This window comes from Molothrus ater, chromosome 2 (assembly GCF_012460135.2).
Source record: "Molothrus ater isolate BHLD 08-10-18 breed brown headed cowbird chromosome 2, BPBGC_Mater_1.1, whole genome shotgun sequence".
In the NCBI taxonomy this organism is placed as follows: Eukaryota; Metazoa; Chordata; class Aves; order Passeriformes; family Icteridae; genus Molothrus; species Molothrus ater.
In genome coordinates, this window is record NC_050479.2 from 23,245 (window position 1) to 50,567 (window position 27,323).

General features: G+C 47.1%; 1 protein-coding gene across 2 annotated transcripts; it reads right to left on the minus strand.

Annotated features, from left to right (window-relative positions):
* Nucleotides 1-2,697: 2,697 nt before the first annotated feature.
* LCMT2 (leucine carboxyl methyltransferase 2) lies at nucleotides 2,698-26,580 on the minus strand. Of its 2 annotated transcripts, XM_036390148.2 has the most exons (15): nucleotides 26,545-26,580; nucleotides 25,629-25,753; nucleotides 23,857-23,938; nucleotides 23,348-23,528; nucleotides 20,890-21,046; nucleotides 20,284-20,473; nucleotides 19,774-19,881; nucleotides 17,645-17,735; nucleotides 15,239-15,496; nucleotides 12,982-13,212; nucleotides 11,884-11,981; nucleotides 10,000-10,187; nucleotides 9,670-9,805; nucleotides 5,613-7,739; nucleotides 2,698-5,437 (listed from the first exon to the last, which is right to left on the minus strand). In XM_036390148.2, the coding sequence occupies exons 1-14, from the start codon at nucleotides 26,566-26,568 to the stop codon at nucleotides 7,572-7,574; spliced, it is 2,037 nt and encodes a 678-aa protein (XP_036246041.1). In that variant the 5' UTR covers nucleotides 26,569-26,580; the 3' UTR covers nucleotides 2,698-5,437; nucleotides 5,613-7,571. The 2 variants fall into 2 exon arrangements, with proteins under 2 accessions (XP_036246041.1, XP_036246048.1); XM_036390155.1 differs by lacking the exons at nucleotides 2,698-5,437; nucleotides 9,670-9,805 and having other exon boundaries at nucleotides 7,605-7,739.
* Between the last annotated feature and the right edge of the window lie 743 nt (nucleotides 26,581-27,323).

Below are 27,323 nucleotides of genomic sequence, written 5' to 3' on the forward strand. Positions count from 1 at the left end.
AGAGAGGGGGAACAGAAGGGAGTAGCGGGCTAGGGACAGGACAGGAAGGAGCCGGGTTTGTGGGGGGAGAGGGAATGGGGGAAAGGGAGCGAGAGAAGGCGAATACGGGGAGAAGGAAGGAGGGCTAGAGAGAGGGACAGGCGGGGAAGCCCCCCAGAGCCCCGGCTGCACCCCGAGCCCGGCCCGGCGCCTCGCCCTGCCCGGGATGCTGCGCTCGGCGGAGCTCGGCTCGCTCCGGAGACGCTCGGCTCGAGTCGGCTCTTGTCGCCTCAACTCGGCTCTTGGCGCCTGCATTCGCCTCTTCGGCAGAGCTCGCCTCGCTTCGGCCCAACTCCCAGCCGCTCTGTGCCTTCGGCGCGGCTCGGTTCGGTTCGGCTCCCTAAAGAAATCTAAACCTACAGAAAAAGTTATACTTCTGTTTCCAAAAACATAAACCACACGAGATTCCTACTGCCTGTGTTAAACCTTATTTAAAACACACCGAAAAAACCCAAGATAAATAGTTCCACAACCAAAACAAAACGTATAAGTAACACTAAAACCACACATCCAAATACAGTGTTTATCGGTCACCAATCCTCAAAATCCGTTTTCTAAATACCTTGTTAGTATCCCTCTTCACAACTAACCTTATCCCTCACAATCTTCAAATTGTAAATCAAAAAAATCCTATACATAACATAAACTTAAAATACAATTTACATTTTCCTACCCAAATTACAGTTTAACCACAAAAATTAAAGTCACTCAAATCTTTAGAAACAAATGCTAGTATGATATTTAGTTACAAAAAAAAAAAAAAACCAAAACCAAAAAACCAAACCAAAAAACCTACAAAACCACAAAGAAGTTACCTCAAAATATCAAAACTACAACTTAAAACAATTAACCCTACTAAGACCCAACTTAACAATAATACATTAAAAAAAACCCAAACCCAGTTACTTGAACACAAATTTACTTCTCAGTATTAATTCCCACAAGAGCGATGAACTGGGTCCATTGGCCTGTTGGTGAGGGGGTCTCAGTGCAACACCAGTGAACAAGAACAGCGGCGAAGAGCTGCACCAGCAATCGAGAGCTGAGCAATAACAACTGCTTCCATCCACCGGTCACTGCTCACCTTGCCCACCTACCTTGACTGCTAACATCCTCCCCTGAAAATTAAAATGCATGTTATAGTTCTTGCCCCCTTCTCTGCCTTGTTGCTACCAAGCAGAGGAAGCCAGGCCTGAAGGAAGTTTGAGAGCCTCTCTGCTCATTATTAATCTGCAAAGCACTGGAATTCTAATTGGAAGGTTACATCATAGTAAACACTCATACTCAGCTGGAAGTAGTCACTGAGTATTGTTTTCAGTAACCTTAATCAGGAAACTGCTTTCTCTGTCTGGTACATGGACAGTATTTCCCAATGAATATTTAGCAGTGGCATTTTGCTTTAGTTTTATTTCCATTTAATTCCCTAAATTCTTTAGGTACCGGTACTTTTCTGATCTTCTGAATGGTTTTCTGATTTTCTGAATGGTTGGAAGATCACAATCTTAAACTGACCACAGAAAAAGTCCAGGAGTTCCCTTGCTCAGGTTTTTTTTCTTCTCATTTTCTGCTTCCTGCTCCGATCTGGTATCTGTTCTTTTCAATGCGTATTTAAAGGAGTACAATTATTAGTGCTCGGGGAAGATTTGTGAAGTGCTACTTCTCCATCTTGCTGGCCATGTCACAGAATCCATCCAGAAAATTCCAGTCTGTAGCTGTACCAAATTCCAGGTATTGGTACAAATAACAGACAAAGTTAATGAAACACTGTCCCTTAGGGAAGATTTCCCATGTTTTAAAAATCTGTGTGAATAGATAGAAAAATGGTCAGATCAAGTGTATATCAAATTAAATCCACGACAATATCAATTTAAACTGTCAAAAACTTGTGGGTTTTGATGATGGTGCTACTGCTTTTTAGACTAAAAAAATTAACAATACTGACCTGAAAACTGTGAGACATTTTTCAAATATTTTAATAAATGCTGGAGATTAAATAAGGTGTTTACCCTCAATTTAAACACAGAAATGGAAAAGGAGATTTTCTCCTCAATTTCAACCCTTTTCCCCACAAAACCTCAATTTTCTGGGGTTAGTGGGATGGACAGGGAAAATGAAAGGAAAAATAACTTCTTGTGCCTCCAGCGTGCCCCACCTGCTCAGGTGGGTTAGGGTAGGTGTGTTCCCCTCCCCTCCCCTCCCCTGCTCAGGCGGGTTATAGTAGGTGTGTTCCTCTCCCCTCCCCTCCCCTGCTCAGGGGGGTTAGGGTAGGTGAGTTCCCCTCCTCTCCTGCCCCTCGGCACAGGGCCTGTCCCTGCACACCTGGGCAGTGCCCCAGGTCCTCGCCAGCCCCTGTGAGAAGGTCTCACCACCACCCCGTGAGAGACTCCCCGGAGTCTCCCCTTGCAGCTCTTGGCAGCAGGGCAGCCAGGTGTCACACTCCCCCCAGCAGCATCTGCCCCCTCCTCATCCTCACCAGCCACACCTGAGGCTGCTGCACATCAGGAGGTGGAGACACCTGAGTGGGGGGACATGTGTGAGGGGTGGCACCACAAACCCAGGACTGGGCCCAAAGGGCTCCCCAGGATGTAGATGCATGAACAAAGCTTCATAGAATGGAGAAGGCCCAACAGTTTTTGTATTTTACACACACAGTCATGATAAAAGTCACATTTTTTAATAGTTAAAATAACAGTGAAAGTTACTGGTTAGTTACAGCAGTGAGCTTCATACAGCATCCCACCTTCATGGACTTATCAGAAGAAGCAGTTTCAGGTTCTTTCATCTCCTTCCACACTTGGGAAAGCCATTTTTAACCAAACTGCTTGGCAATTTTCTCATTTGAATAAAAGCAAGCACTGGCAACAACCAACAAGTGAAAAGGAAATCAGAATATCTTGGAGACATGGTGGGATGGCTCCTATGACTAGAGCACTGGGATGGAAGGGCTTAGGCTTTTTAGGAAAGACAACCTAGGAGGATGAGGAGGGGATGCAGCCCTCTAGAGATATGGAACTCTGCCTGGGGCAGTACGAGCAGCCAGCTGAGAGCTTGTGGGTGAAGGTTAAGGGGAGGGCAGGGACATTAAAGATAACAAGAAGGGCTTCTATAGAGATGTTGCAAGCAAGAGAGTTGGGGTAATGTGGGCCCCCTCTAGAAGGAAACAGACCCTGCACAAAGAGAAGACCGATGTTCACAAGGACTTCTGTGCCTCAGTCTTCAATGGCAAGTGCCCCAGGCATGCTGCCAAGCTGAGAAAAGCAAATGCAGGGACTGGGAGAATGAAGACCCTGAGCCCACTGAGAGGATCAGATTTGAGACCATCCAAGGAACCAGATTTGAGACCATCCAAGTGCTCAAGTCCATGGGACCTGAAGAGATACATCCCCAGGCCCAGAGGGAACTAGCAGAAGTTGCTAAGCCATTATCCATAATTTTTTGAAAATTGTGGCAGTTAGGTAAAGTCCCTGGTGACTTGAAAAAGGAAAATATAACCCCCATTTTTAGAAAGGGGAAAGCAGAAGACCTGAGGAACCACTTCTACCCAGAGCAATGGTGACAGTGCTGCACAGCCCCATGGAGCTGCTTCTCCTATCTGGCTCTACAAGATCCTCCACTTCCATCACCCTCCTCCTCACTGCTTCCACAGGACAACTGTTGCCCAGCTCTGGAGATTGATGGACATTTCCCAGACATTTCATGGGCAAAGGAGTGGTGAGGATGTGTTGTGATGGTGTGGGACCCGAGCAGGACATACACCACATGGATTAATAAAGGCTGGAGAACATGCTGAGTTGGGCAGGAAGAGTTCAATTGCTTCCAGTGGGCCTGTGGTTTGGATTTGTGCTGAAGAGACTGTTGATAGCCCCGGGATGTTTCAACCAGTGCTGAGCATCAAGGCCTTTGGTGCTCCTCACAGCATCCTGCCAGCAAATAGGCTGATGTTGCACAAGGAGCTGGGAGGAGAGTGATAAACCCTTCAGAAGGGCTCATTCAGGAGAGTGATAAACCCTTCCTTCTCAGCAAGGAAGGAGAAGCAGTGTGGTAGCCCTGTATATGAGGGCAAATTTTGACTCTAGAAATTGACAGTGGTGATGAAAGGGTCGAGGGTTGATGGGTAAGAATCAGGGGAAGAGCAGACACCAAAGTGTGAATCTTCTCAGGAAGGCTGGTAGGCAGATTGGTAGCTCCCAGTGTCCTTCATTCTACCCTTAGAGCAGGGTGCAATGAAGTTTCCTGGATTGTCCACAGCTTCCCTTCTATGACAAAGTGACTTGCTTGGTGGGAGAGAAAAATGCTGGGGATGATGTTTACCTGGGCTTTTATTAAGCCTTTGACACCATTCCCCAAAGCATTCTTGTGGAGAAACTGGCTGCCCATGGCTTGGACAGGTCCACCGTTCACTGTAAAAAAGGGTCTGGATGGCCAGACCCAGAGAGTCGTAGGGGACAGTTTAATTCAGCTGCTATCCAGTCACCAGTGGGGCTCCCCTGGGAAGCACTGAGACCAGTCCTGTTTCTATCCATGACCTGGAGGAGGGGACCCTCAGCCAATTTGTAAAGGATCTGCCAGAGGACAGGAAGACTCTGCAGAGGAACCTGTAGAGGCCCAGGGATTGCACTGTCCCAGGCAGTTCCTGAAACCCCCTTCTCCCCTGCCCCTCCCTGGCCACTCATTCTTACTACATCCTTTTTCTCAGCTGGGTCCAGCACCGCCGCCACCACCGGGGCCTCAAGCGGATGCTGAAGCAGCGGCGGCGCTGACCGTGCCGTGTGTGCCAGGCCTCCAGGTATCTCTGCAGGCGGGCATGGAGCTGCTCCAGGAGCCTCCCAGCAGCAGTGCCGGTGCTGTATTCCAGCTCCACCGAGTTGCTGCTGCTGCTGCAGCTGCTGCAACTGCTTTCCAATACAATGGGATTCATGATCACCACTAGTCTGGGGAGCAACCTGGCGATCGTCACAGATCTTCTGCGTTGCAGCATCAGGGAGCTGCTGCTACTGCATCGACTTATGTCCTTAGGTTTGCTCTCTTCTGTCACCTTGTACATGTCTGGCCTTGCCAACTCCACTCCAAGGCACTGGGGACGCTCTCTGGCCCCCAGCAGCTTTGGTGCAACATGTGGATCAGCCTGGACCACCCTGCCGCTCCCTCGGCTCCCTCGGCCCCATCGCCACTGGGACAGCTGAGCCTCCAGCTCCTTGCGGTGCTCCTCGAAGAGCGCCTGCGAGTCCTGGCAGCTCCGGATGAACCTTGGGAAACGCCTCCTGGAGCTCATGGAGCCACGTGGGGAGCTGCCGTGGGGCAGCCCCAGCTGTGCTGATCTCCGTGCCCTGCCCATGCTGCTCTGCCCCTCCAGCCGGCCTCTGGCTGCGCTCGGATGCTCTGAGCTCTGATGGATCCTCTGCAAGAACCACGGATGGGTGAGACAGAAGCAGCTCCCCAGAACGCTCCACACCGTCCTGCCAGGCATGGCACACCACCAACACACCCCAAACCCACACGGCCCGGCCCAGCCCAGCCCAGCCCAGCCCAGCCCAGCCCAGCCCGGCCCACACAGCAGATCAGAGGCCACCTACCCACAGACACTTGTCCCGTAGCATGACAAAGACCAGGATGAGCTGCAGCAGCACCATCGTGATTGCCACCAGCTCACCCATGGTGAAGATGTTGAGGAGCCCCATGGCACCGTCTGTGGCAATCCAGGTCACCAGCACAGGCTGGTGGAGAGGCTCCCCAGAGACCTGCAGGATCCCAGTGAGGGAATCCAATCCTGCTGGGGTGGCAGAGGCTGAGGCTGCTGTCTGCCAGGACACTGCCAGACTGTGGTGCCCAGCAGTTTGCTCCTGTGAGGCCCCTTTTATAGCCTGGCAGAGTCCCCTGTGTGACATCATGAGGCAGCCAGAGCCCTCTTTGTGACAGTGTGGGGCAGTCAGAAATCCCTTTGTGACAGCGTGGGGCAGCCAGAGCCCTTTGTGTGCCATCCTGGGCAGTCAGAAATCCCTTTGTGACAGTGTGGGGCAGCCAGAGCCCTCTGTGTGCCATCCCGGGCAGTCAGAACCCCCTTCTGGATACCCAGGAGCCCACAGGAGGCCAATGGAGAGCCCTTGCTGCCATGCATTCCACATTGCCCTGCTGAAACCTTCAGGATTCTTGAAGTCTGTCAGGTGGTAACAATTTCATTTGACATCACGAATCTGTTTTCGGTTGTTGTTGGATCTGTAATTGCTGGGAGCGGGAGGAGGCTAACTGCTTCATAAAATACATCTCTTCTGAATAGATGATTTGTCTCAATTTCATAAGCCTCCATGACACAAGGGCAGTGATCATGCCCCTGTGCTGGGCACTGGTGAGGTCGGACTTCAAATCCTGTGTTCAGTTTTGGGCCCTGCATAACAATAAAGACATTGAGGTTGCTGGAGTGTATCCAGAGAAGGCCAATGAAGCTGGGGAAGGGTCTTGTGCTTTAACTCCAGCTGGCAATTCAGTAAAGAAAAAAAAGTGAGAAAGAAACTCATAAAGTGAGATAATTCAATAAATAGAAACAAATTCCAAAAATATTGGATGATAGAAAAGAAAGAGAGAATAAAAACAAATAAAGTTAATATTAACAATTTCTCTGCACCCAACAACTGATGTGCAGTCAGTCAGTCACTTATCATGGAATCACAGATTGGTTTGGGTTGGAAGGGACCTTAAAGATCAAGTACCACCATCTTGCTATGGGCAGGGATACCTTCCACTGGACCAGGTTGCTCCAAGCCCCATCCAACCTGGCCTTGGACACTTTCATGGATGGGGCAACAACAGCTCCTTGGGGCAATGTGTGCCAGGGCCTCACCAGCCTCACAGGGAAGAATTTCTTCCCAATATCCGATCTAAACCTACTCTGTCTCAGTTAGAAGCTGTTCTCCCTTGTCCAGTCTCTCCAGGCCCCTGTAAATAAGTCTCTCTCCATCCTTCTTCTTGGCCCCCTTCAAGTACTACGAGGCCACAGTTGGGTCACTTCAAAGCTTCTCTTCCCCAGGCTGAACAATGCCAATTCTCTCAGCCTTTCCTCATAGCATAGACGTGCTCCATCCTTCTGATCATCTTGGGGTCTCCTCTGGACTCTCTCCAGCAGCTTCATGTCTTTCCTGTGCTGGGACCCCTGAGCTGCAGGCAGCACTGCAGGTGAGATCTTACCAGAGCAGGGCAGAAGTGAAGAATCCTCATGGGTTTCCCTACCCATGGCAGGGAGGTAGAACAGGATGGTCTTTACAGCGCCTTTCAACCCAAACCACACTGCTCTTCACCTCTAAGGACTACTGCTGCCAGCTGCTTTTGAGGTACTTTATTTACAGCAACACAAAGAGCTGTAAAAACTCAACAGCCAGTGAGGTGTGAATCCCTCGCTGTAACTGTCCCTCCTGTTCCCACCTTCACAAACGCATTCTGGATACAAAGCCTTTGTGGAAATGTTGTGCTGTTTTTGGACCTAGAGTGAACAGATGTCTCCCCACAGTGCAGTAGCAGGGTTCAGCCCTGCTTGGTCCCACTCAGTGGCTGGTCAGGATGCTGCTGAGGTTCAGCAAGACAGGCTCTGGGTTCAGGTGTGTCCCAAAGGAGAAGCAGTTTCCACCTCCACCAATAACCAACAGCTCCTTCTCATCTGGCAGAAAGACACTGCTATGATTATGTAGCATTAACGGCCACTCCAGGTGCTCCTGAAAAAGGAGAGGAGATTTTGAACATACAGGACTTCATGTGGTCCACTGTACCACCCCTGAATGTGGGCAGATAGCTAGAGAATACAGGAACAAGGAACCTCTGAGCTGTACTCCTCCACAACACCCACCCACCAACTTGCAGTTCAGTGATTTTTTAATGAGAGAAAATGCCTTTGTACTCCCTGAATCTTGAGGCTTTTCCTCCCAAGAAGGTAGCCAGTTAGTTTGTGGTTCAATGTAAATCTTTGGCATTAATGGCCTGTGGCAAGGAGCTCCAGAGCTTATCTATGTAACTGGTGGGTTCAAAAGCCTAGAGAGTTTCACCTTAGTCAAAGCAAACAGCTCCTAAGCAAAGCAAGACACCAATCCATCTGCATCCGTTTATTCAGTGTAAACAAAAAAGTTACATTCTTTTAAATACAACTTTACTATCACTGTACCTATCCTCATTGCTGTCCAACAAGGGCAGTCTATTTTATCTAAAGGATATGAGGCCACTTACAACTTCTGCTACAGGCAATAATTGAAAACTAAGCTATAATTAAGCACTTTTCATGCTTTTATACCCTCAGCAAAATGCTGCAAGATCAATTGGATGCACACACACTGTTCACTATAAAAAACTGACTCGTCACAAATTCCAGTTTCACCAACAACAGGTTCCATATGTACAGTTATCAAAAGAAAGTAGTTTCTTTACATAAAAGATAAATAAAAACTTGTCAGGCCAAAGAAATGTTCTTACAGAATCACAGAATGGTTTTGGATGGGACCTTAAACAATGCCACCTTGCTCCACCCCCCTGCACTGGGCAGGGACAGCTTCCACTAGACCAGGTTGCTCCAAGCCAAATCTAACCTGGCCTCCAACTCTTCCAGGGACGGGGAAGCCAAAGCTTTTCTGGGCAGCCTTTGTCAGTGCCTCACCACTACTCATAAAAAATTTCATCCATATACCCAGTTTGAAGCTACTGTCCTTTAGATGAAAACCACCACCCCTTGTCCTGTCACTACAGGCCCTTCTAAAATGTCTGTCCCCATCCTTCTTGCAAGCCCCGCTTTAAGTACTGGAAGGGGCTCTAAGATCTGCCCAGAGCCCTCCCTCTCTCTTAAGGCTGAACAACCCCAACCCTCTCAGCACATTCTCACAGGAGATCAGCTCCAGCTCTCTGCTGATCTTTGTGGCCCTTCTATGGATTTCATCCAACAGATCTATGTCTTTCTTTTACTCAAGGCAGTATTATCTGACATAAGGGCTACTCAGAGACATAGACCAAGTTTTAGCCAGAGTATGCCAAAATCCTGCTGTGTGACACCACCTGTATGACTGCTCTTCAGTGATTCATAGAAGAAAGTCACCAAATAGTCAAAGTTGGAAGGGTCCTCCAAGCACCATCCAGTCCAACCACCCTGTTCAAAGCAGGCTCAACTCAAGCAGGCTTTTCAGTAGCTTGCCCAGTCAGGTTTCAAATATCTCCAATAATGGAAATATTACATCCTCTCTGAGCAATCTGTTCAGGGTCCAATCATCCTTACAGGAAGCTTTTATGTTCCAGTGGAGTTTCCAGCATTTCTGTGCTAGTTTTTTTCTCATGTTTCAGGCAGCAGCTAGAGCACACCAGTTTCCACCCAGAAGATCTCAATGAAATTATACTACAGACCTTAAAAACACCAACTTAGCCTCTGGTTTATCTGTTCTCTTCCTCCACAGACATCCCAAAGTGACCATTTCAGTTCTGCTGCCCCTTGTCCTAAACAGAGCAGCTCCATGTTCCAGTCTTCTGCACATTCCATCTGTCCCTCTCTTAACCCTGTACGTTCTCTGTGCTGGGTAACAGCACTTTGGAATTAGATCCTACCTCTCCATAAAGTGACCATGTTCTTTCACAGGACAATGTTTACCCTGAAAGCAAAGTTTCAGTACTTACCACATTAATCACATAGTTCAAGCAGAGACCAGTCATTAAGTCGATGACAGTGATACCAGGCACAGAGGATGCATGAAACCACACTCCACCAACGAGCAGAAGCTTTCCTTCATGCACATGTGCAGTATGTGAATACCTGGGAGTTCAAAATGAGGTTGAACTCCATTAGCAAGGGATGCTGGTAGAGACAGGCTGAAGATTCTCTGCTGAATGCTCTGAGCAACCTGTCTAGTTGAAGATGCCCATTGCAGGGAGGTTGCACTACTTGGCCTTTAAGAGGTCCCTTTCAAATCAAACTATTTTATGATGCTATGAATGCCTTCTGCTTACCGTGGGACTAGAGGAGGGTGTGTCTCTATTGTCTGCCACTGAAAGCCATGTTCAAGCTCCCTCAGAAGGAAAACGGAACCCAAGGGCTGCTCAGCTGCTCCCAGACCTCCTGCAATCAGCACACCTCCTTCCCAGCTGCAGGCACTGTGAGAGTGGCGGCCTTCTGGGACTGGACCCTCAACAGCAATCTGAAAAAACACAAGTCCAAGGCTGAAGTTTGCCAAGCTAAGTGTCTGCTTAATGTCCAGGTTTTAAATGCCTTTTCCTGTGTGGTTAAGTTTTGTGACACCCAACCTTCCCCACATGTTCCTCTAGGGACTGCTCCATGCTTCCATTTACACTGTCTCTGGCCCTCAGTACATTTAATATAATCAGCCTTTAGAGGATTTATTTTCACACATTTATTAGAAGTAACTTTATCTGCATTCTTGCAGGCTGCTTTCTGCTCAAGACATACACCTTGGAACTCCAAATTTGCTTAGAAACACATGGACTAATGCAGTGACCAGCAAAGGAGGTGATCAGTTACTCAAACCACAGAGTGGGTTAAAAGGCTCAACTGCAGGACTAAAATCTAGAAAGAAAACCTTTAGTGCAAGCACTAAAGGAAAAAATGTAAGGTCAGGCATTAAAGGAATATCACAGCAAATAAGTGATGTAGAAAAATTTGGAGGCCACTTGGTCCACACCTTTTCCCTACAACAAATGAAACTATATGTTATCATCTGGATGGATGGATAGATGGATGGATGTTTATGTAACAGTTTCCAAAAGTCTGCAGTGACAAGAATTTCTCACTTCTTTAGGTAGTCTTGCAGACTCAGCTAGACTCACCATCAATTCACCATCAACCATTCCTTAGTGTCCATCTGATTCCCTGTACTACTCAAAGTTAAAATGGAGAACAGTTTTTTTCTTCTCAACAGTAGTATTTTAGATATTAGAAGATTTATTTCTATATTGAATCTCTTCAGATCCAATAGCTAGAAGACCTTTAAAATCCTGCGAGGTATGTTGGACTGGTCATTCTTGCTGCATACCTCTATACAACTGTTTTACACCCTGTCTACCTCCTTTTTAGCTGTCAGCTTTGGGTATTTTACAGGAGTTCTGCTGAGATTAAAAACATTGTAGAAAACAAAAGAAGCAATTCACGTGTCTACCAGGTAACATTCCTGGTTACATAACTGAAGACACAGGGTAGGCCTCCCACAACAGTGGGATTTGCTTACTCATGTTTAGCTTGTGACCTCTAGCAATTATGCATCTTTCACCCTACAGGTGTGCTATGTACAAGGCTGGGTTCAAAGAGTTATAGTAAACAGAGTTACACAGGCTGGTGGCCAGTACATAAACGAGGGACTAAGTCCTCTGCCACTCAATTTCCTTTTATGACACATTCAGCAATCTAGTTGACTGAGGCAGATGTGGAGGTGGTTTTGATTGTAGCAAAGCTACACTGTCTCTAACACTATCCTTCCACAAAAATGTCCAGCTCACAGCTAGATAATGATGGGAGAGGTGAAAGAAGACAGACAATATGTTCTCAGTAGCATCCAGCAAAAGGCCAAGAGGCAACGGGCACAAACTGACATAAAAAAAAAATAGACATAAAACCCCCTCATATTGTTCTATCAGGGTGGTCAAGCACTGGAGGAGGTTGCCCAAAGAGATTGTGTAGTCTCCATCTATGGTGATAATCCTACCTGGACAATATACAGAGCAACCTGCTCTAGTTAGACCAGTTTTAAGCTAGAGTGCTGGACTAGATGACCTCTGGATGTCCCTTCCAAGCTCCACTGCTCTGTAGAGACTGTATTTGACTGAAAAGCTGGGTGTTGAGCAGTCAGCTCTAGCTGTAATCCCCACAGAGTGCATTCTTACCGCAGTGCAGGAGAGTTCTGGAGCGTGCAGGAAATGCCAATCCCCGAGCACAGGCTGCAGAGCAGAGCGGCCACCATACACAAACAGGTACTGCTCACCTAGGGAAACACAGCCAGGAGGCAACAGAACTTACAACCCGGTGTGCCACAGCAGCAAAAACTTCTGTTTGCATAGAAGGGAAGCTGGCAAAAGGGTGCAATAATACTTTGGGTAGATGTCAAGGACTTGCATTTACTGCACTGTGCCCTGTCCTTTCACTGATTCAGAATGGACTGTGCAGATAACACCAGTGTTGGTCACTTTCTTCAGCTACAAAGCAATATCAAGGCAAAAGTAAGATGAAACAGTACAGTCTGACAAAAACAAAACCCAATGTATAATTAATACAATTTTTTAGCATTTGCTTTTTTGATATAAAATTCTGACTGGAAGGCTTAATGCTACAGTGTTAATTAAACATTGTTCCACAAATGGAAAGTGTGCTCCAGACTAGACTAACAACTGCTCAACAATTCCCTTCTGCTCCCCTTGGAGAGTTCCCTGGCAGCTGCAGGAATGGGACACCTTAGGAAAGGACAGCTTTCAGCTCCTGAATGCCACTGCTTAAATTTTTGCCCCTTACAACCTGGATCTTTTAATAGACCAACCTTTAGCTTGCTATGGCAGGACCTGATTCTAGAGCTGTTCACAACTACTGAGTGTTTGTCAATTGCTACTAGAAAAGTAACGTTTCTTCTGAAGGACTTTGGGATAAAGAGCTTGGGATCCTGTTCCACGAAAAAAATATCCTTCAGAGAGAGCAAAACTTATTTCTGCCATGATCAAGCATGAGTAACTTCAGCCATAAGTGATCTCAAAGAATCAGTCTTCCAGAATGGATTACAGTAGGTTTCAATCCTATTTGCCACTGGGGATAATGAGATAACCAAATAAAAAATTACCATATTTGAAGTGTCAAGAAGAGATCTCAAAGCCTCCTAATTTCTTTACTACTGTCAGGCTTGAGGAATGATCAATATGAACTTAATGAAATTCAACAAGGTCAAGTGCAAGATCCTGCATCCCTACAGCCATTTCCACTCCTTCCAGGCTTTTTACCTTTGAATGTAATTTCAGTTGTGCTGTGTCTCCAACGCAAAGCTGCTGCTTCAGCAGCAGGCTGCAGATTTACAAGCTCCACTGCAACATCACCTGGGCCTGAGGCACCCCAGGTTTCAGGGAACTTCAGCCACAACATTCCCAAGCCTGTGCTCGACGGGGATGTTCGTCCTCCTACCACCAGAGCCAGAGTGTCTGAGACACGAGACACAGTATGGTACAACCTCTCACCTGTGGAGATACAAAACATCATGCTTCACACAGGCAGTTTTTCCATGAAATTTATAATCATTTAAGTTGGAAAAGACCCTTAAAGATTATCAAGTCCAACCATTCCTCTGGCACTCTCAAGGGCAAAACTAAACCATGTTCCCAAGAGCCACTTTCACATGGCTTTTAAATGCTTCCAGGGATGTAGACTTCACCACTACCCTGAGTAGCCTGTGCCAGGCATGGACAACCCTTTTCTTTGAGACATTTTTCTCAATATCCAACCTAAACCTCCCTGGCACTTTGCTTGAAGCCATTTCCTCTTATCCTGTCCCTTGTCTCCTGGGAGAAGAGGCTGACCTCCACCTGGTTACACCCTCCTTTCAGGTAGTGGTAAAGAGTGAGAAGCTTCCCCCTGAGCCTCCTTCTCTTCAGGCTGAGCTCCCTGCCCTGCCCAGTTCCCTTGGGCACTACTACAGAGCTTACAGCAGTGGTGCATGAGGGAAGAGCAACAGATGCCATCTACCTGGACTCACACAAAGCATTTGACACTGTCCTGCCCAGCACCCAGTGTCCAAACTGCAGACATGGATTTGACAGATGGAGCACTCAGTAGATTGGGAACTGGCTGGATGCTCTCTCTCCAAGAGCTGCAGCCACTGGCTCAGTGTCTGTGTGGAGACCAGTGGTGAGTGCTGTTGTTCAGGTCTCTCTAGGGACCAGCACTATTTAACATCTTTGTTGGTGACATGGACAGTGGGACCGAGGGCACCGCAGCACACTTGCCAATGACAAGGACCTGTGTGGTGCAGCCATGCACTAGAGGGACAGGAGTGGCATCCAGAGGGAACTGGACAGGAGAAGTGGGATGTGAGAGCCTCATGGGGTTCAGCAGGACCAAGGGCAAGGTCCTGCACCTGGGTTGGGACAATCCAAACATAAATACAGACTAGTCAGAGAACATATCAAAAGCGGCTCTGTGGAGAAGGACTTGGGGGCATTTGTGGACAAAGCAGTATGTGCTCACAGCACAGAAAGTCAACCATGTCCCAGGCTGCATCCATGTGTGGCCAGCAGGTCAAGGAAGATGATTCTCACCCCCTATGCTGCTTTTCTGAGACCCCACCTGGAGTTCTGCATCCAGGTGTGGTGCCCCCAGCACAATTAAGACATGTAGCTGTTGGAAAAATTCAGAGTCCACTAGCTTGATCACAGGGTTGAAGCCCCTCTGTTCTAAAGCCAGGCTGAGAGAGTCTGGGCTGTTCAGCCCAGAGAAGTGAAGGCTCCAGGCAGACCTTAGCACCCCTTCCAGTGCCTAAAGGGACTCCAAGAGAGCTGGAGAGGGACTTTGGAAAAGGGCCTGCAGTGACAGGACAAGGGAAAACAGCTTCCAACTGCCAGAGTGCAGGGTTAGATGGGATATTGGGAACAAATTCTTCTCTGTGAAAGTGTGGAGGCCCTGGCACAGGTTGCCCAGAGAAGTGGTTGCCATTTGTCTAGAAGTGTTCCACACCATGCTGGATGGGGCTCTGGTGAACCTGGTCTACTGGAATGTGTCCCTGCCCCTGGCAGAGGGTTGGAGCTAGATGATCTTTAAAGTCCCTTCCACCCCAACCCTTCTGTGATTCTGTGACTCCAGCCCCTCACTGTCTCTCTTTCTGTTAGAGGCCCAGAACTGGACTTGGCACTCCCAAGGGTCTCTGCAGTGCCCAGTAGAGAGAGACAATCACTGCTCTAGGCCTGTGGCCACACTAGGCTGGTACCAGCCAGGTGCCATTTGCTTTCTTGCCCACCTGGGCTCATGTTCAACCACTGTCAAACAGAACCCCCAGGTCCTTTTCCAGCTTTCCAGTCACCCTGCCCTCAGCCTGGGGCACTGCATGGGGCTGTGATGACCAAAGGGCAGGATGGGACATTCAACAACCAGATCTGTCAAGTGTCTGTGAATGCAGCATCACTGTGCCATGACAGCACTTCTTCACCAGACTTTCTCTCTCTTTTAGCACAAAGGTACCCCCCTTGCATTGCCAAGGGTATGGGAACTCACCCCATCTTTGATCAGGAACATTCGGTGTCACACAGACAGCTCCCCAGTGGCCTGCACGCCTGCTCAGCAGGTGGACATTCCTCACACGGCAGTGCTGTCCATCCTCCTCCCCAAAGCCTCCTGTGGTCACAATCACATTGGGCTTTACAAGAACAGAGCGGTGACCATAACGCCTCAGGCCAGGAATTGCTGAGAGCCCTGCACACACTGCTGCAGGGACACTGCCTGCCACCCCGACAGGACCAGCGTGACAGGGAACTGGAGACAAAGAGAAACAAAGAACTTGGGCACAAATGCAACCAAGGACTACATCTTAAGCAAGAGATTAAGCACGTCACCTTTTTAAAATGACCATTCATCTTTTCAAGAAGCAATAATTGAGAAGCAAGTTGACAGTGCACCCAGATAATCTGACATGCCCTAGAAATCAGGATGTAATCGTTAAAACTACCACTGTACTAACTGTAACTTCTACTCTGCTCACTCGGCTCCTGCAATTCTGAGACTGCTTTCATGGGATGGACATAGGACTGGCCAGGCAAGTGCAGTGTTCTAAACTGCTGCAGCAAGATATGAACCACTACAGTACCTTCAAAAGGAGGATGTGTCTGATTAAGGCAATATTTGGCTACATGAACAGCAAAGAACAGCAGAAAAAGGACAAACACCTGGAAGGTGATTTCAAAGTTTCTTCCCAGATTTTGATCCTACCTTCACAGAAGCACTGAAATAACATTCTGAAGCATGACAAGTAATCTATTAGCTCCAGTGGTCCTACTATAGGAGAGTATTTCCAGTTACCTAAGTATCTTCTCTCTAAATATTATATCCCTTAGCAATGAAGCAAACTCTCAGCACAGGACTCTGGCTCACCTACACATTGTTTTCTTTAATCAGTTTGGAATCTGTGTCTTCTTCGTTTTAATCAAGGTCTTTATTCTTGTGTTGTAAGAGATGATGAAGAGGAGGAGCAGCTCACAGTCCATTTTTTGTATGCCATAATCAGAAAAATTGCCTGTACTGATCATTGCTTTGCACAAGACCCTACTTAATCATTTGATGAAGTAAGAAATTTCATCTCCTTGGGCTTAAATATCTTTTTACAGACTAATTTTTTAAAGATGAATGAGTTTTTTCATATCACAAAATATACTTACCACGATCTCTTTGGAAGATTTAGTACTTGCACTCTCTCTAACTGGGACCCCAGTCTATCTGAGAGGATAACTGGGGGCATTTATTGATATTAGAGACATATCTTTTGCATTCCCAGTAAAATATATCTAAGCATGGACAATTTACTGGACTTTGAAGGCTTTTGCTATCAGTTTTGAATACAACAAAGATAGCAGCAGAAAAACCCTAATCCTGTCTCTAATTAAACAAACGGTTTCACTGTAGTAAAATTTGTTAAGAAAATGTCAGATTTTTTTCCTTAATTTAATGATAGGTACTATGCATTTAGGAGCCTTCAAGGATTTAACTTGTAACAATCACACAGTACATTAAATCTCACCCACAGTCATTCAGCTTCAATTTCCCAACATCTTCGAATCTAATTGAGACACAACACATGGATTCAGTGGCCTTGCTGGCCTCAGGAATGCCATCCTGCCCTATCCTTTTTCAGCTGCTTTTCTTGCTCCCTAGAACAGAGATTTCAACTCTCTCTTGAAGCTACAACTACTTGTGGTGCTATACTGTGAACACTAGTGATATAAAACAGGTTAAAAATAACCTTCTGCTTTCTATCCTGAAAAAGGAAGCAATCAGTCAAAATCAGGAATTTCTTGGACTGCCATGGCCCCAAATCCTTTTTATCTTGGAAAGACAATCTTGGTCTTGTCTTTTCCCCAGCTGTACCACTTTTCCCCCATCTAAAAAAGGTGACATTCAGATTTAAAAGCAATTCAGAAACAGAAATATGGCAGGTACAATTGCACCCACAAGGGATAAGGAAACAAAGCACAGCTTCATGTCAGGCTCCTGAGTGGTCTGCTGGACAGGGCAGTAAAGAAAACAGAACAACCTTCTGGGGAGCTGGAAGGAGAGAATGGTATGTGGAGGCAACCAGGAATAAATTCAAAAGGGAGATCCCAAAAACAGGACTAGGAGCAGGGTAGGCTGGCACTGCAGCCACGCACTGGAGGGGCTCATGTGTGAACAAATGACAAGCTGATCAGACTGAGAGGGTCAATAAACTGAAAGAACAGGAGTGATCAGAACCAGCAGCATTAGGCCACAGCCCTGGCTTGGTTTGGACAGCAGAACTATTGTGGAGGAGTGGAGAAAGCTACCAGACTGCAGCATCCCATCTGCCCCTTCCAGGATTTCAATGGCTCCTAAAACCTCTCAGAGACACCTACGTGAGATAAAAGAATAATGTGAAAACTACTTGGTGTGTACCTGTCCCACTGGGTGACAACGGAGTCCAGGAAGGTTCCATCCCCTTCGATGCAGCCAACACAAAGTAATGAGAACACTTCAGATGCCATTCCTGTAGCAAGCCCAAAGTAAAAAACAAATAAACAAAAAAACAAACCAATAAAGGAAGAACCAAACAAAAATCAATCCCCTTCAAAATCTTAGGGCAAATAGTAGTAAGGACCTCAAAACAGCCAAGGTGACCAAATCAAATACCAACAGCCTATCACTGTTCTCATCAATGGTCAAAATCAGAGGGGTAAAGCTGAATCGGAGAAAGAACTGGTGGGTAAATACCTTTCTCACTCCAACTTTCAAAAATTTACTTCCAAAAATTTACAAAGCCCAGGGATCTTCTAAGCAAGAAGCTGTGTCTTTGTATTGAACAATCTTTGATGGATTTTTCATCCATGAACCTACCCAGCTGCTCTTTGAACTCACATAAACTTTAACATGCCCAACATACATCCCATAGTTTAACTATGTGTTGCATGGGAAAGTTCTTCTTTTTGGAATCAGCTTCCCCTTATGCCTCTGAGTTCTGATCATAAAAAAGAGTGAGGTCTTTATACCAGAGGGATTGAAGTGATTCCAAAGAAATCACAAATGTTAAAAGGTGCAACGTGCTCTGTGCCGGACAATAATACATCAATTTCAGTCTGGCCTTAGAAACATTCTGAGGCAGAAGCACAAGCAAAAGGCATGTACAGGAAACCAGCAGCAATGAGAGTTCACTGTGGCGTTTATGGACATTAGGGAATTGAGTGTGTTCATTCCCGTGGGGTGGGATACATTCAGCCAACTTTGTGACTAGCGAGCATAAACATAAATTTAAAAGGCACAAGAACTCATTGTATCAGCTTCATTGCCCCAACCCATATTAGAAGTAAAAAGCATCTTTTGAAAAGTGACATCCAGAAATTAATGTAAATTAATGAAAATGGAAAACTATTAGTCCCTAAGAAAATTAGTCTAAAAATACTCTCCCTCCACACTGGGTGTCTATTTTACATTTTTTACCTAATTTGACCAAGCTTGTTTACAATAAGACCTTGGATCTTACTTAATCTTTCTCTCAAAGGCTAATTGTAGAGCTCTCTGTTGTCACATCGTTTACTCTTGTGCACGTTTCCAGCTCGGATTCATGCACATCAACCTCCTTTGTAAGAAAAACAATACCAAGTCTTTACCTTCCCACTGTATGAGCAATGACCTTGACCTACAGTTCCAGTAGACATTTCTAAACCACTTAGCAAATCTGCCACCACTTTCAGTCACCACTTTTGCATTCATATAGCAGAGCAGATCCTAGCATATTGGCAAAATAAATTCAAGCACATTCAAGTGTTTTCATACTGCAGTTATTCAATTTCTAGACTTATAAACAGAAAACCATAAAATCAAAAGGGAAACTTCTAGTAAGTATTCCACAGGATATTTAGCTCAAAGTTACTCACTATCTTGGACTTATCTTCACTTCTATACGCCAAATAGTCAGAAACTTTGCCAGCAGTTAATATAAAAATGGCAAAGAACAGAGTTATAGTTGAATTTCAATCATTAATGCAGGAATGGCTGTACAAAGTCAGACCAAAAAAACCTGAAATTAGTAACCTGTGTCCAACAATGACAAACAATAAAGTAGTCTATGGAAATGGAAGGGAGAAGGAAAAGTGCATCTGCTTTCCCCAGGAATGCTCTCAACCAACTGTAGTCAGGAACAGCACATCAGGTGCATATTTATGTATTCATTAATCCTTAATGAATTTCTCTTTCATTAAAGTAATTGTCCCTTGAATCCATGCCAACTTCTAGCATGTATAACTTCTTTTATACTACCAGGTAGTTTGCTATGACAAGCCTGTCTCCTTGAGAGACTGCTCAAGGAAGGGAGGAAGGAACATGCAGCTTTTCTAAGATCAGGGAGAGCCTTCTTCCCATGCTGCTTCACCCGGAGCTCCCCATGGCTTAAGTAAGCTGATCCAAGGTCCTTTCTGCCTCCATGAACACCTGTGCCCAGCAGCTCTGTACAGAATTGCAACCATAACAAATTGCAAATACCTTATGATATCAAAGCCAGGTCCCTGATCTTCAGAATAATGGAGGGTTACCTCATACTCATCAAAAGGCTCCAGAGTCTGCACTCTTTGCTGCTCATCTTCTGGAACACAACAGGTGAAAAACTCATTCATATCCATGACACTGCACTCAGTCCAGCCCTAAAAGACAAATCCCTTGAAGTTATCACCCCTGGAAGGACAGAAACTCACTTCCCACAGGAAAACAAAGACCCTAAATTAAACACCTGCATGAGCCACTAAGACTGTTTAGCTAAAGCAAGAGTTTCCTAAAAACTGGTGAAAATAGGTCTCTCATGTGTAAAGTTCTTAAAAATTTAACTTATTACATCAAAAGTCCCAGAGGAACCCATTAATCCCATATGAGGCAATAGGCTGCAAGCCAGTTGGAAGCACCTTCTGATGACAATTCATGCTACCAGAGAAGGCAGCAGCTCAGCCTCAGTCCTGTTTGCTTCAGCCCATAACTGAGCAAGCACTGGTGTTCCCCCCATCCTCAGGTAAATCCAGCCTGGTGCCCGCCCTGGAGCTGCAGGTGCTCACCTTGCCCAGGAAGCGCCTCTGCTGAGCCTGGCAGTCGGGGTACAGCGCCAGCGAGCGCAGTGCCGTGCTCAGCTGCCTGAAGTGCTGCTGCATGACACATCCAAAGGGGTCCTCTGGCTGCACCTGCTCGTACAGCAGGAAACACGCCCGAGGGAAATGCTCTGCTGCCCACTGAATCAGGGCATCTGACCTGTTGGGAGATTGTGCGTAAGGAATTAAACTGAGGGCCCTACAATAGATGCAGTGCATCCTTCTGCAACACCGCAGAGCTGCTATTGAGGCATCCTGACAAGTGGCAATACACTAACAAGAGTGCTGGGCTGAACATCTCCTCCCCCCCTGCACAGACAACTCAGGGGATGAGAAGAACAAAAACCTCAAAATTGTTCATTTGGGACCTTCCTCCCTCCCTCCCTCCCTCCTAGGATATCACGTGGACATCAATCACATCATCATAATTACGATGTAGGGAGCTATTTGGGATGCCACAGAATTCCCAAGGTTTTAGTTTCAAGAGACCAGGTCTCCAAGCCCAAGGTGATACACTCAGAAAGAAGCTTGCTGTTTTCCCTTTACCCCTAGGCAAGAGAGAAGAACCAAGCTGACCTGGTGGTCTCCATGTAGGTGAGCACCACCTCTGCGATGAAGAGGGTGGGGATTTCATTGTTCAGTCCTACTTCCTCCAGGGTTCTCTCCAGCTCAGACAGCTCTGATAAATCCACTCCCAGTAATTTATAATCATCTCCAGAAAAGGTAATGGCTCCTGGGAGATAAAAATGATGCAACCTCACTATGGTGCTGCTGCAATACTGAGACCAAAAGAGACAAACAGGAAAATCAGGCAATCACTCACAAGGCTATGTCCATCAACTGTATTTCTCTGTAACAAGTACAAGAAAATCCCCATCACTACATGACCCATGAAGGGGTAGTGCCATGTGATCCATTATCTGCAAGGGGTAGTGCCATGGGATCCATTATCTGCAAGTCTATCTGCAACTCCCGTATTCCTAAAGCAAATTTTACCTACAGACTTCTCATTGAATTATTACACTTACTATAACAACAAAACTTTATTATATTTACCTAAAGAGAATTTTTCTGAACCACTGTAATTCAAAATCAAACCTAAATGGCTCTCATTTATACACCTTTCACTTTAGGCTAGAAAGCACCATTGCTTTGATAGAATTTCAATGGTTCCCCTCACAATTAGAACACGATTGTCAGGTTTCCTAGGCTTGGTTGGTTTGTTTGTTAAACAGATTTCATTTCTGTATAATAGCACTGAGTCCTGAAACTGTACATGCTAGCTCTCAGCAAACACCAGGACCTGACTCACAGATCACCATCCTCAGAAGTAAGTTCCAGTTTCTGATCTGCAAGCATTACCATACCTCTGTAACCCATCAGAATAGGATAAGTTATGGCCTGTTTTTGACCTTTTCAGTCAAAATCACATCATGAACAAAGCAAACTGTAAAGTACCTTTAGAAATCACCTACTCTGTCTCTGCAGCCCAACAACTGTATCTGTCCTGAGGACACTTAACCTACACTGTTGTCAAATGCAGACACTTCTGGAGGTAAAATGGTCTTTTTCAGAAGTCCATCACAGTGTTCCATTCTAATTTCTTCTAACTTGTCCATCCATCCTTTGCTGACCTCTGGACATAGACAATAGGGTATTTCCAACTATCTGAGACCTTCCTTTAAGTACCTGAAGATACTTGGTATGGACAGAGCTCCCTGCCACAGGATTCTGCAAATATTAAAAATGTGAATGGATTCAGGAAGGAAAGGAACAAGCCCATGGAAGAGCTACTCACTAAGACCTGTGAGTCAGGAACTCACACTCTATAGTCTTCCATCTGTATTTAAATTAATCAATGCCATCTAAATGCAGAGGCTAACATATGTCCCTATGGCATTTCATTCCATGTTTGCCAGACCATTCGTGTACTTTGTCAAACTCCCACACTCACTCATCTTACTGCAAGTCCCCATGTTTCCTGCAGGTTTATGACATTTCATATTCTACAGCACGTCATCTAGAGCATTACTAGAAATGCTGGAGGAAAACAGATGCAGGAGAAACCTCTAGTGATCAACATGCTTTACATTCCTCCTTTTGGCCCTCAGCACTCAGCTGGCACAAAATTCTGCAGTGGTTTCACAAGGCTCATTTTCTCCTGCCTTGGAGGGCAAAAAAAAGTCAGGAGACATAACAACTAATGTTCTATTACAGTCAAGACACTTAACAGTCAAACCTTCTCTCTTTCCCATCAAGCCCATAAATCATTGTATAATTTAGGATGAAAGGGAGATTTAAAAGTCATCCTGTCCAAATACTTCCTCTTGGCAATTATCTGTTGTCATGTTGCTCAAAGCTTTGTCCAGTCAAGCTCTATCTCTGTAGTGGTTTTGGTCTCCAAGGCTGGAGAGTCCATTACCTTTCCAGGCAATCTGTTCCCATTTTTAACTATTCATCTGGCACAATCTCCCCCCAACATTTTCTTTATACATCACTGGAATTTCCTTTTTTTTTGCCACTTTCAACTGTCCCTTGACTATTTGCTTTATGCCCCCAAGAAAAGTGTGGCTCTGTCTTTTCTAACCTCTCCCAATAGATAAGCTGAAGAGTGCTGTAAGACTCACCTCCCTCCCAAACTCCTCCCCAGATGGCTGAACAAAATCAGCTCTCCCCTCCTACATCACCTGCTCCATCACTTCATCATCCTCATAACCTCCCACTGGACACGCTACAGTTTGCCACTGGTTTTGGACCAGTATGCTCCAAGCTGGACACACCCTTTCAGAAATTGCAACAGAAAAAACCTGACCTTGGTTTGATATAATCAGCTCCTGACAAATCCATCCTGGCTTCTTGTTATCTCCCAATGCTTACAAATTATTTGTTTCAATGATTTCATAAAATGAATATCCTTTTAATCTACAATTTCATAGTTCCCCTACCATAATCTCTTGCTTTTTGAAGGCCGAAGCTGTGTTTATTCCTTCTAAACACTCTGTGCAAAAAAAAAAATCTTCCATGAATGCCATACCTAATCCTTCCCCTCCGGTGTCTCCCACCAGTGCTGACAACTCCTTCACTCCTTTGATCAGAGTAGCTTTTTGGCATGCCACATCTGGGAAATCCACCTCATATACCACAGTGTGATGCAGAAGACCCATATCCTTCAAACGGAAGTATAAGGAATCAAAGCCAGCACCTAAAGACAGGATCTGCAGAGAAAGCATCAGAAAAAGTTATACTCAACTCTAGCAGCATCTTGAAATCTAGGTGTGAAAAATATTAAATACCATCTGTAGAGTGACAAAATCAGGCAACCTCCTGCAAGAGGCAGAGGAATTTTGTGTGGATATTACCCACCCTCCCCCCCAGGTACTTCTGCCAAAGTGACACATGGACAGCCACAGTTCTGCCAGTCAGATTCTGTGCCCTGCTGAGAAAGGGCACAGAACAGATGCACTAACGAGTCACTGCCCAGATGCCAGAAAGATTTTACACATAATTTAGTGAGAGATGCCAGAAGTCTCAGAGAAAATGTACCTGTGTCCTGGGCAGGCTTTGTGTCTTCAGCAGGAAGTCCTGAACACAGTGATCCACAGCACGGACACGGATGTAATAACCCCTGTAGGAACAAATTCAGTTGTAATCACTGGCCAGGAACCTGATTTCTCCAGCACTAGCATCTGCAATTTTAAAAAAATAAAGATTTTTTTTCTCTAATCTTCTACCCAATAATTCCCTGTTTACAGACCTGAACTGGGAGATGATTTTGTCATCTCTAGAGCTTGCTAATAAATACAGATCTCCTGCAATCAGTGTGCATATTAACCATCAAGACAACAGATAACCCAGAGAAAATGTGCAGATACCCCAGCTGGACCTGTTCTGTTTTGCATAAATAAATATTTGCTGACTCCTGACAGTGATGATGCCCCCTGGCAATGCAGATGGCCGATACCTGAGTTCCTGCCCCAAACCACATGTCATAACAACAACATGAATGTGTATGCTCATGTAGTGAGAATGGAACAAAAAAGGGAGGAAAAGCAAAGTTAGGAGAGGAATCTTGTTCTCTGCTTTTTGAATAAATGGAACTAAATCAGACTAACTCCTGGAAAGCATTTACCATTTCCCTAGCCTGGCATGGACTGATGCCTCTTGTCTCTTGGCATTCTCTTTTAGTTAGTTTCATCCTAGATCCACCTGGTTATATTCCAGCTTTTTTCACCCCTTTAACAAGCATGTTATCATCTTCACACCTCATAGGGACTTCACAGTCTAAGATGTCCCAAAATTGTTGATAAATGCAATACAGAACTCCTCCTGTGAATTCAGCTTGGCATGCCAATGTTGTGTGACAATTCAATGCAGGTTTCCTGATGAACCACACACATCTTCATAGGCCTGCAAGCTTCTGCTTGAACACCACTGTGTGATTTTCCCCTGAATGAAACTCCTTTGGCAATTCACAGTCTTTTGGATTGCATTAAACTATTCTCCTCAAATTACATAAATTCCACAATGTCATCAGCCTAGAGCCCTCTGCAAACACACATTAAAACATTCCTGTCTCTTACAAAGCTCTGGAGAAGTTCTCCTGGTCAGACACCACTGACTCTAAAGATCTTGCTTCCCAGAGTCACCAGATACCTTACAGAAATTGTAACATTCTGGGGAGATAATGAGAAAGCTATTGATGTTATTACACTATTGGTATATCTTCAAATATACAAAGTTTTCAACAGCATTGAACACTAGAGTTAGGAACCAGTCTGGTGGCATATCATTCTCAGGACAAACCATTCAGTTTTGGTCCAGAAGCCATGTAACATTATATTAAAAGTCTAACAAGGTTACAGTACTGTGAGACAGGGCACTGCACGTTGCCACTCTGTACTTTGCTTAAACTGTGTTTGAGAGGCTCTGCCTTGCCCAACTGACAACTCCAAGCACGAAGGTTTGTGGTGGAAGGGACCTGAAGCTGCTCTCGTTCCACCCTTCTGCCATGGCAGGGACACCTTCCACTGTCCCAGGCTACTCCAAGCCCCAGTGTCCAACCTGGCCATGGACACTTCCAGGGATGAAGCAGCCACAGCTGCTCTGGGCAACCGGAGAGCCAAGGCCCCGCCACCCTCACAGGGAAGATCTCCCTACTGATATGTAACCTACTCTCTTTCAACTCAAAGCCGCTCCCCCCATTCCGAGCTGTCGCTCCTGGCTCTCCGCAGGCCGAGATCCCCTCCCGCGCCCCGCGGGCACCGGGGCTCAGCAGCCGGAGCAGCCGCAGGTGCTGCCGAGCCCTCGCTCCTCACCGGTGGATCAGGGGCGCCCGCCGCCGCCGCCGCCCCGCCAGGAGCCGCAGGAACCGGTCCTGGATGTAGCCCCGCGCTGCCGCCGAGCACTTGCTGACGGCGCTGCTGCCGCCGGTACCCTGCACCTGCCGGGACAATGACACGGCTCTGCTGCTGTTCCCCACCAGCAGCGCGACCCGAGAAACGCACGGGATGGGATAGCGGGGCCGGGCAGCCCCGGGAGGACCCCGAGGGGAGCGGACGGCAGTGCCCGCCGCCGTCGGATCCCCCTCCGACCCAGCCTCCGCTTCCCCTCGCTCTCCGAAGCAGCCGAGCCCAGGCTCCCCGGGCTGCTCCCCACGGCAGCGGGTCCCCGGAGGTCCCTTAGGGCCCGGGGGTCGTTTACGGCCCGGGAGTCACTCGCGGCCCGGGGGTCACTCACAGCACCGGGGGTCACTCACGGCCCGGGGTGGCTCACAGCCCGGGGGTCACTCGGACCCGGGGGTCACTCGGACCCGGGGGTGGCTCACGGCCCGGGGGTCACTCGGACCCGGGGGTGGCTCACGGCCCGGGGGCGGCTCATGGCCCGAGGGTCACTCACGGCCCGGGGGTCACTCGGACCCGGGGGCGGCTCACGGCCCGGGGGTCACTCGGACCCGGGGGTGGCTCACGGCCCGGGGGTGGCTCACGGCCCGAGGGTCACTCACAGCACCGGGGGTCACTCACGGCCCGGGGTGGCTCACAGCCCGGGGGTCACTCGGACCCGGGGGTCACTCGGACCCGGGGGTGGCTCACGGCCCGGGGGTCACTCGGACCCGGGGGTGGCTCACGGCCCGGGGGTGGCTCACGGCCCGGGGGCGGCTCATGGCCCGGGGGTCACTCACGGCCCGGGGGTCACTCGGACCCGGGGGCGGCTCACGGCCCGGGGGTCACTCACAGCACCGGGACGCCCGCGGCCCATCCTGCGCACACCGCACCGACACCGACCGGAAGCGCGAGCGCAGCGCCGGACGCCGAGAGCGCGGAGCGCGCCCCCTGCGGGCCCGGCCTGGCACTGCGATGCCTCCCGCCGGGGCGGGACCCGTCAGCCCGGCCCGCCCGTGTGACACGGGCAGGGACATCTGCACTAGACCCATCCACCGGCCCTGATCGCTGAAAGCAATCACAGGAACTTGGGCACAGCGGACTCGCTTCCTGGTCATTGTTAAGAATGTAAACATCTCCAAAAAAACCCCATCACTGTCCAGGAAAATACCGTGATCTTCTCATTCTTTGATGTTCACTGGAATCTTGTCTCCATCAAAAAGAGTCATAGAAAGGAATTTTAGAAGATATCCTTAGATATAATGGCAGTGATGTCAGAAGCGGAGAGAAAGAACAATCATCCTCTGTCTTGTCACAGAAGCGACAAGGAAAGTGCAGGAAACAGTGGCGAGGGCTTTCAAGAGTGCTTTGTTTTATTGCCTTGTGGAGACTGCAGTAGAGAAGGAGGAAGTGAGATATGGATGTGCTGAAATGCTAGTCCGGATAGGTTTTGCAGTGGTATTACAGTGAGATAGGTTTGTGAATCAACACTTGAGGAGATGTGGCAAACAAGAATGCTGAGGATGGGGGTTTTGCTTTTCTGTTGTTCTTATTTTGCAGAGAACTTGGACAGAGGATCTGGGGGAAGCACCAGTGTGCTGACATTTATAGAATGAAAATGACATGTCTTGT

Excerpts from the sequence above, each read along its gene's own strand:
- LCMT2 (XM_036390148.2), bottom strand. The coding sequence starts at position 26,568 with ATGGGCCGCGGGCGTCCCGGTGCT. Across the intron at positions 19,882-20,283 it reads AGAGGCGCTTCCTGGGCAAG|GGCTGGACTGAGTGCAGTGT; the intron begins GTGAGCACCTGC and ends TTTGTCTTTTAG. Across the intron at positions 7,740-9,669 it reads TGAACTATGTGATTAATGTG|GAGCACCTGGAGTGGCCGTT; the intron begins GTAAGTACTGAA and ends CTCCTTTTTCAG.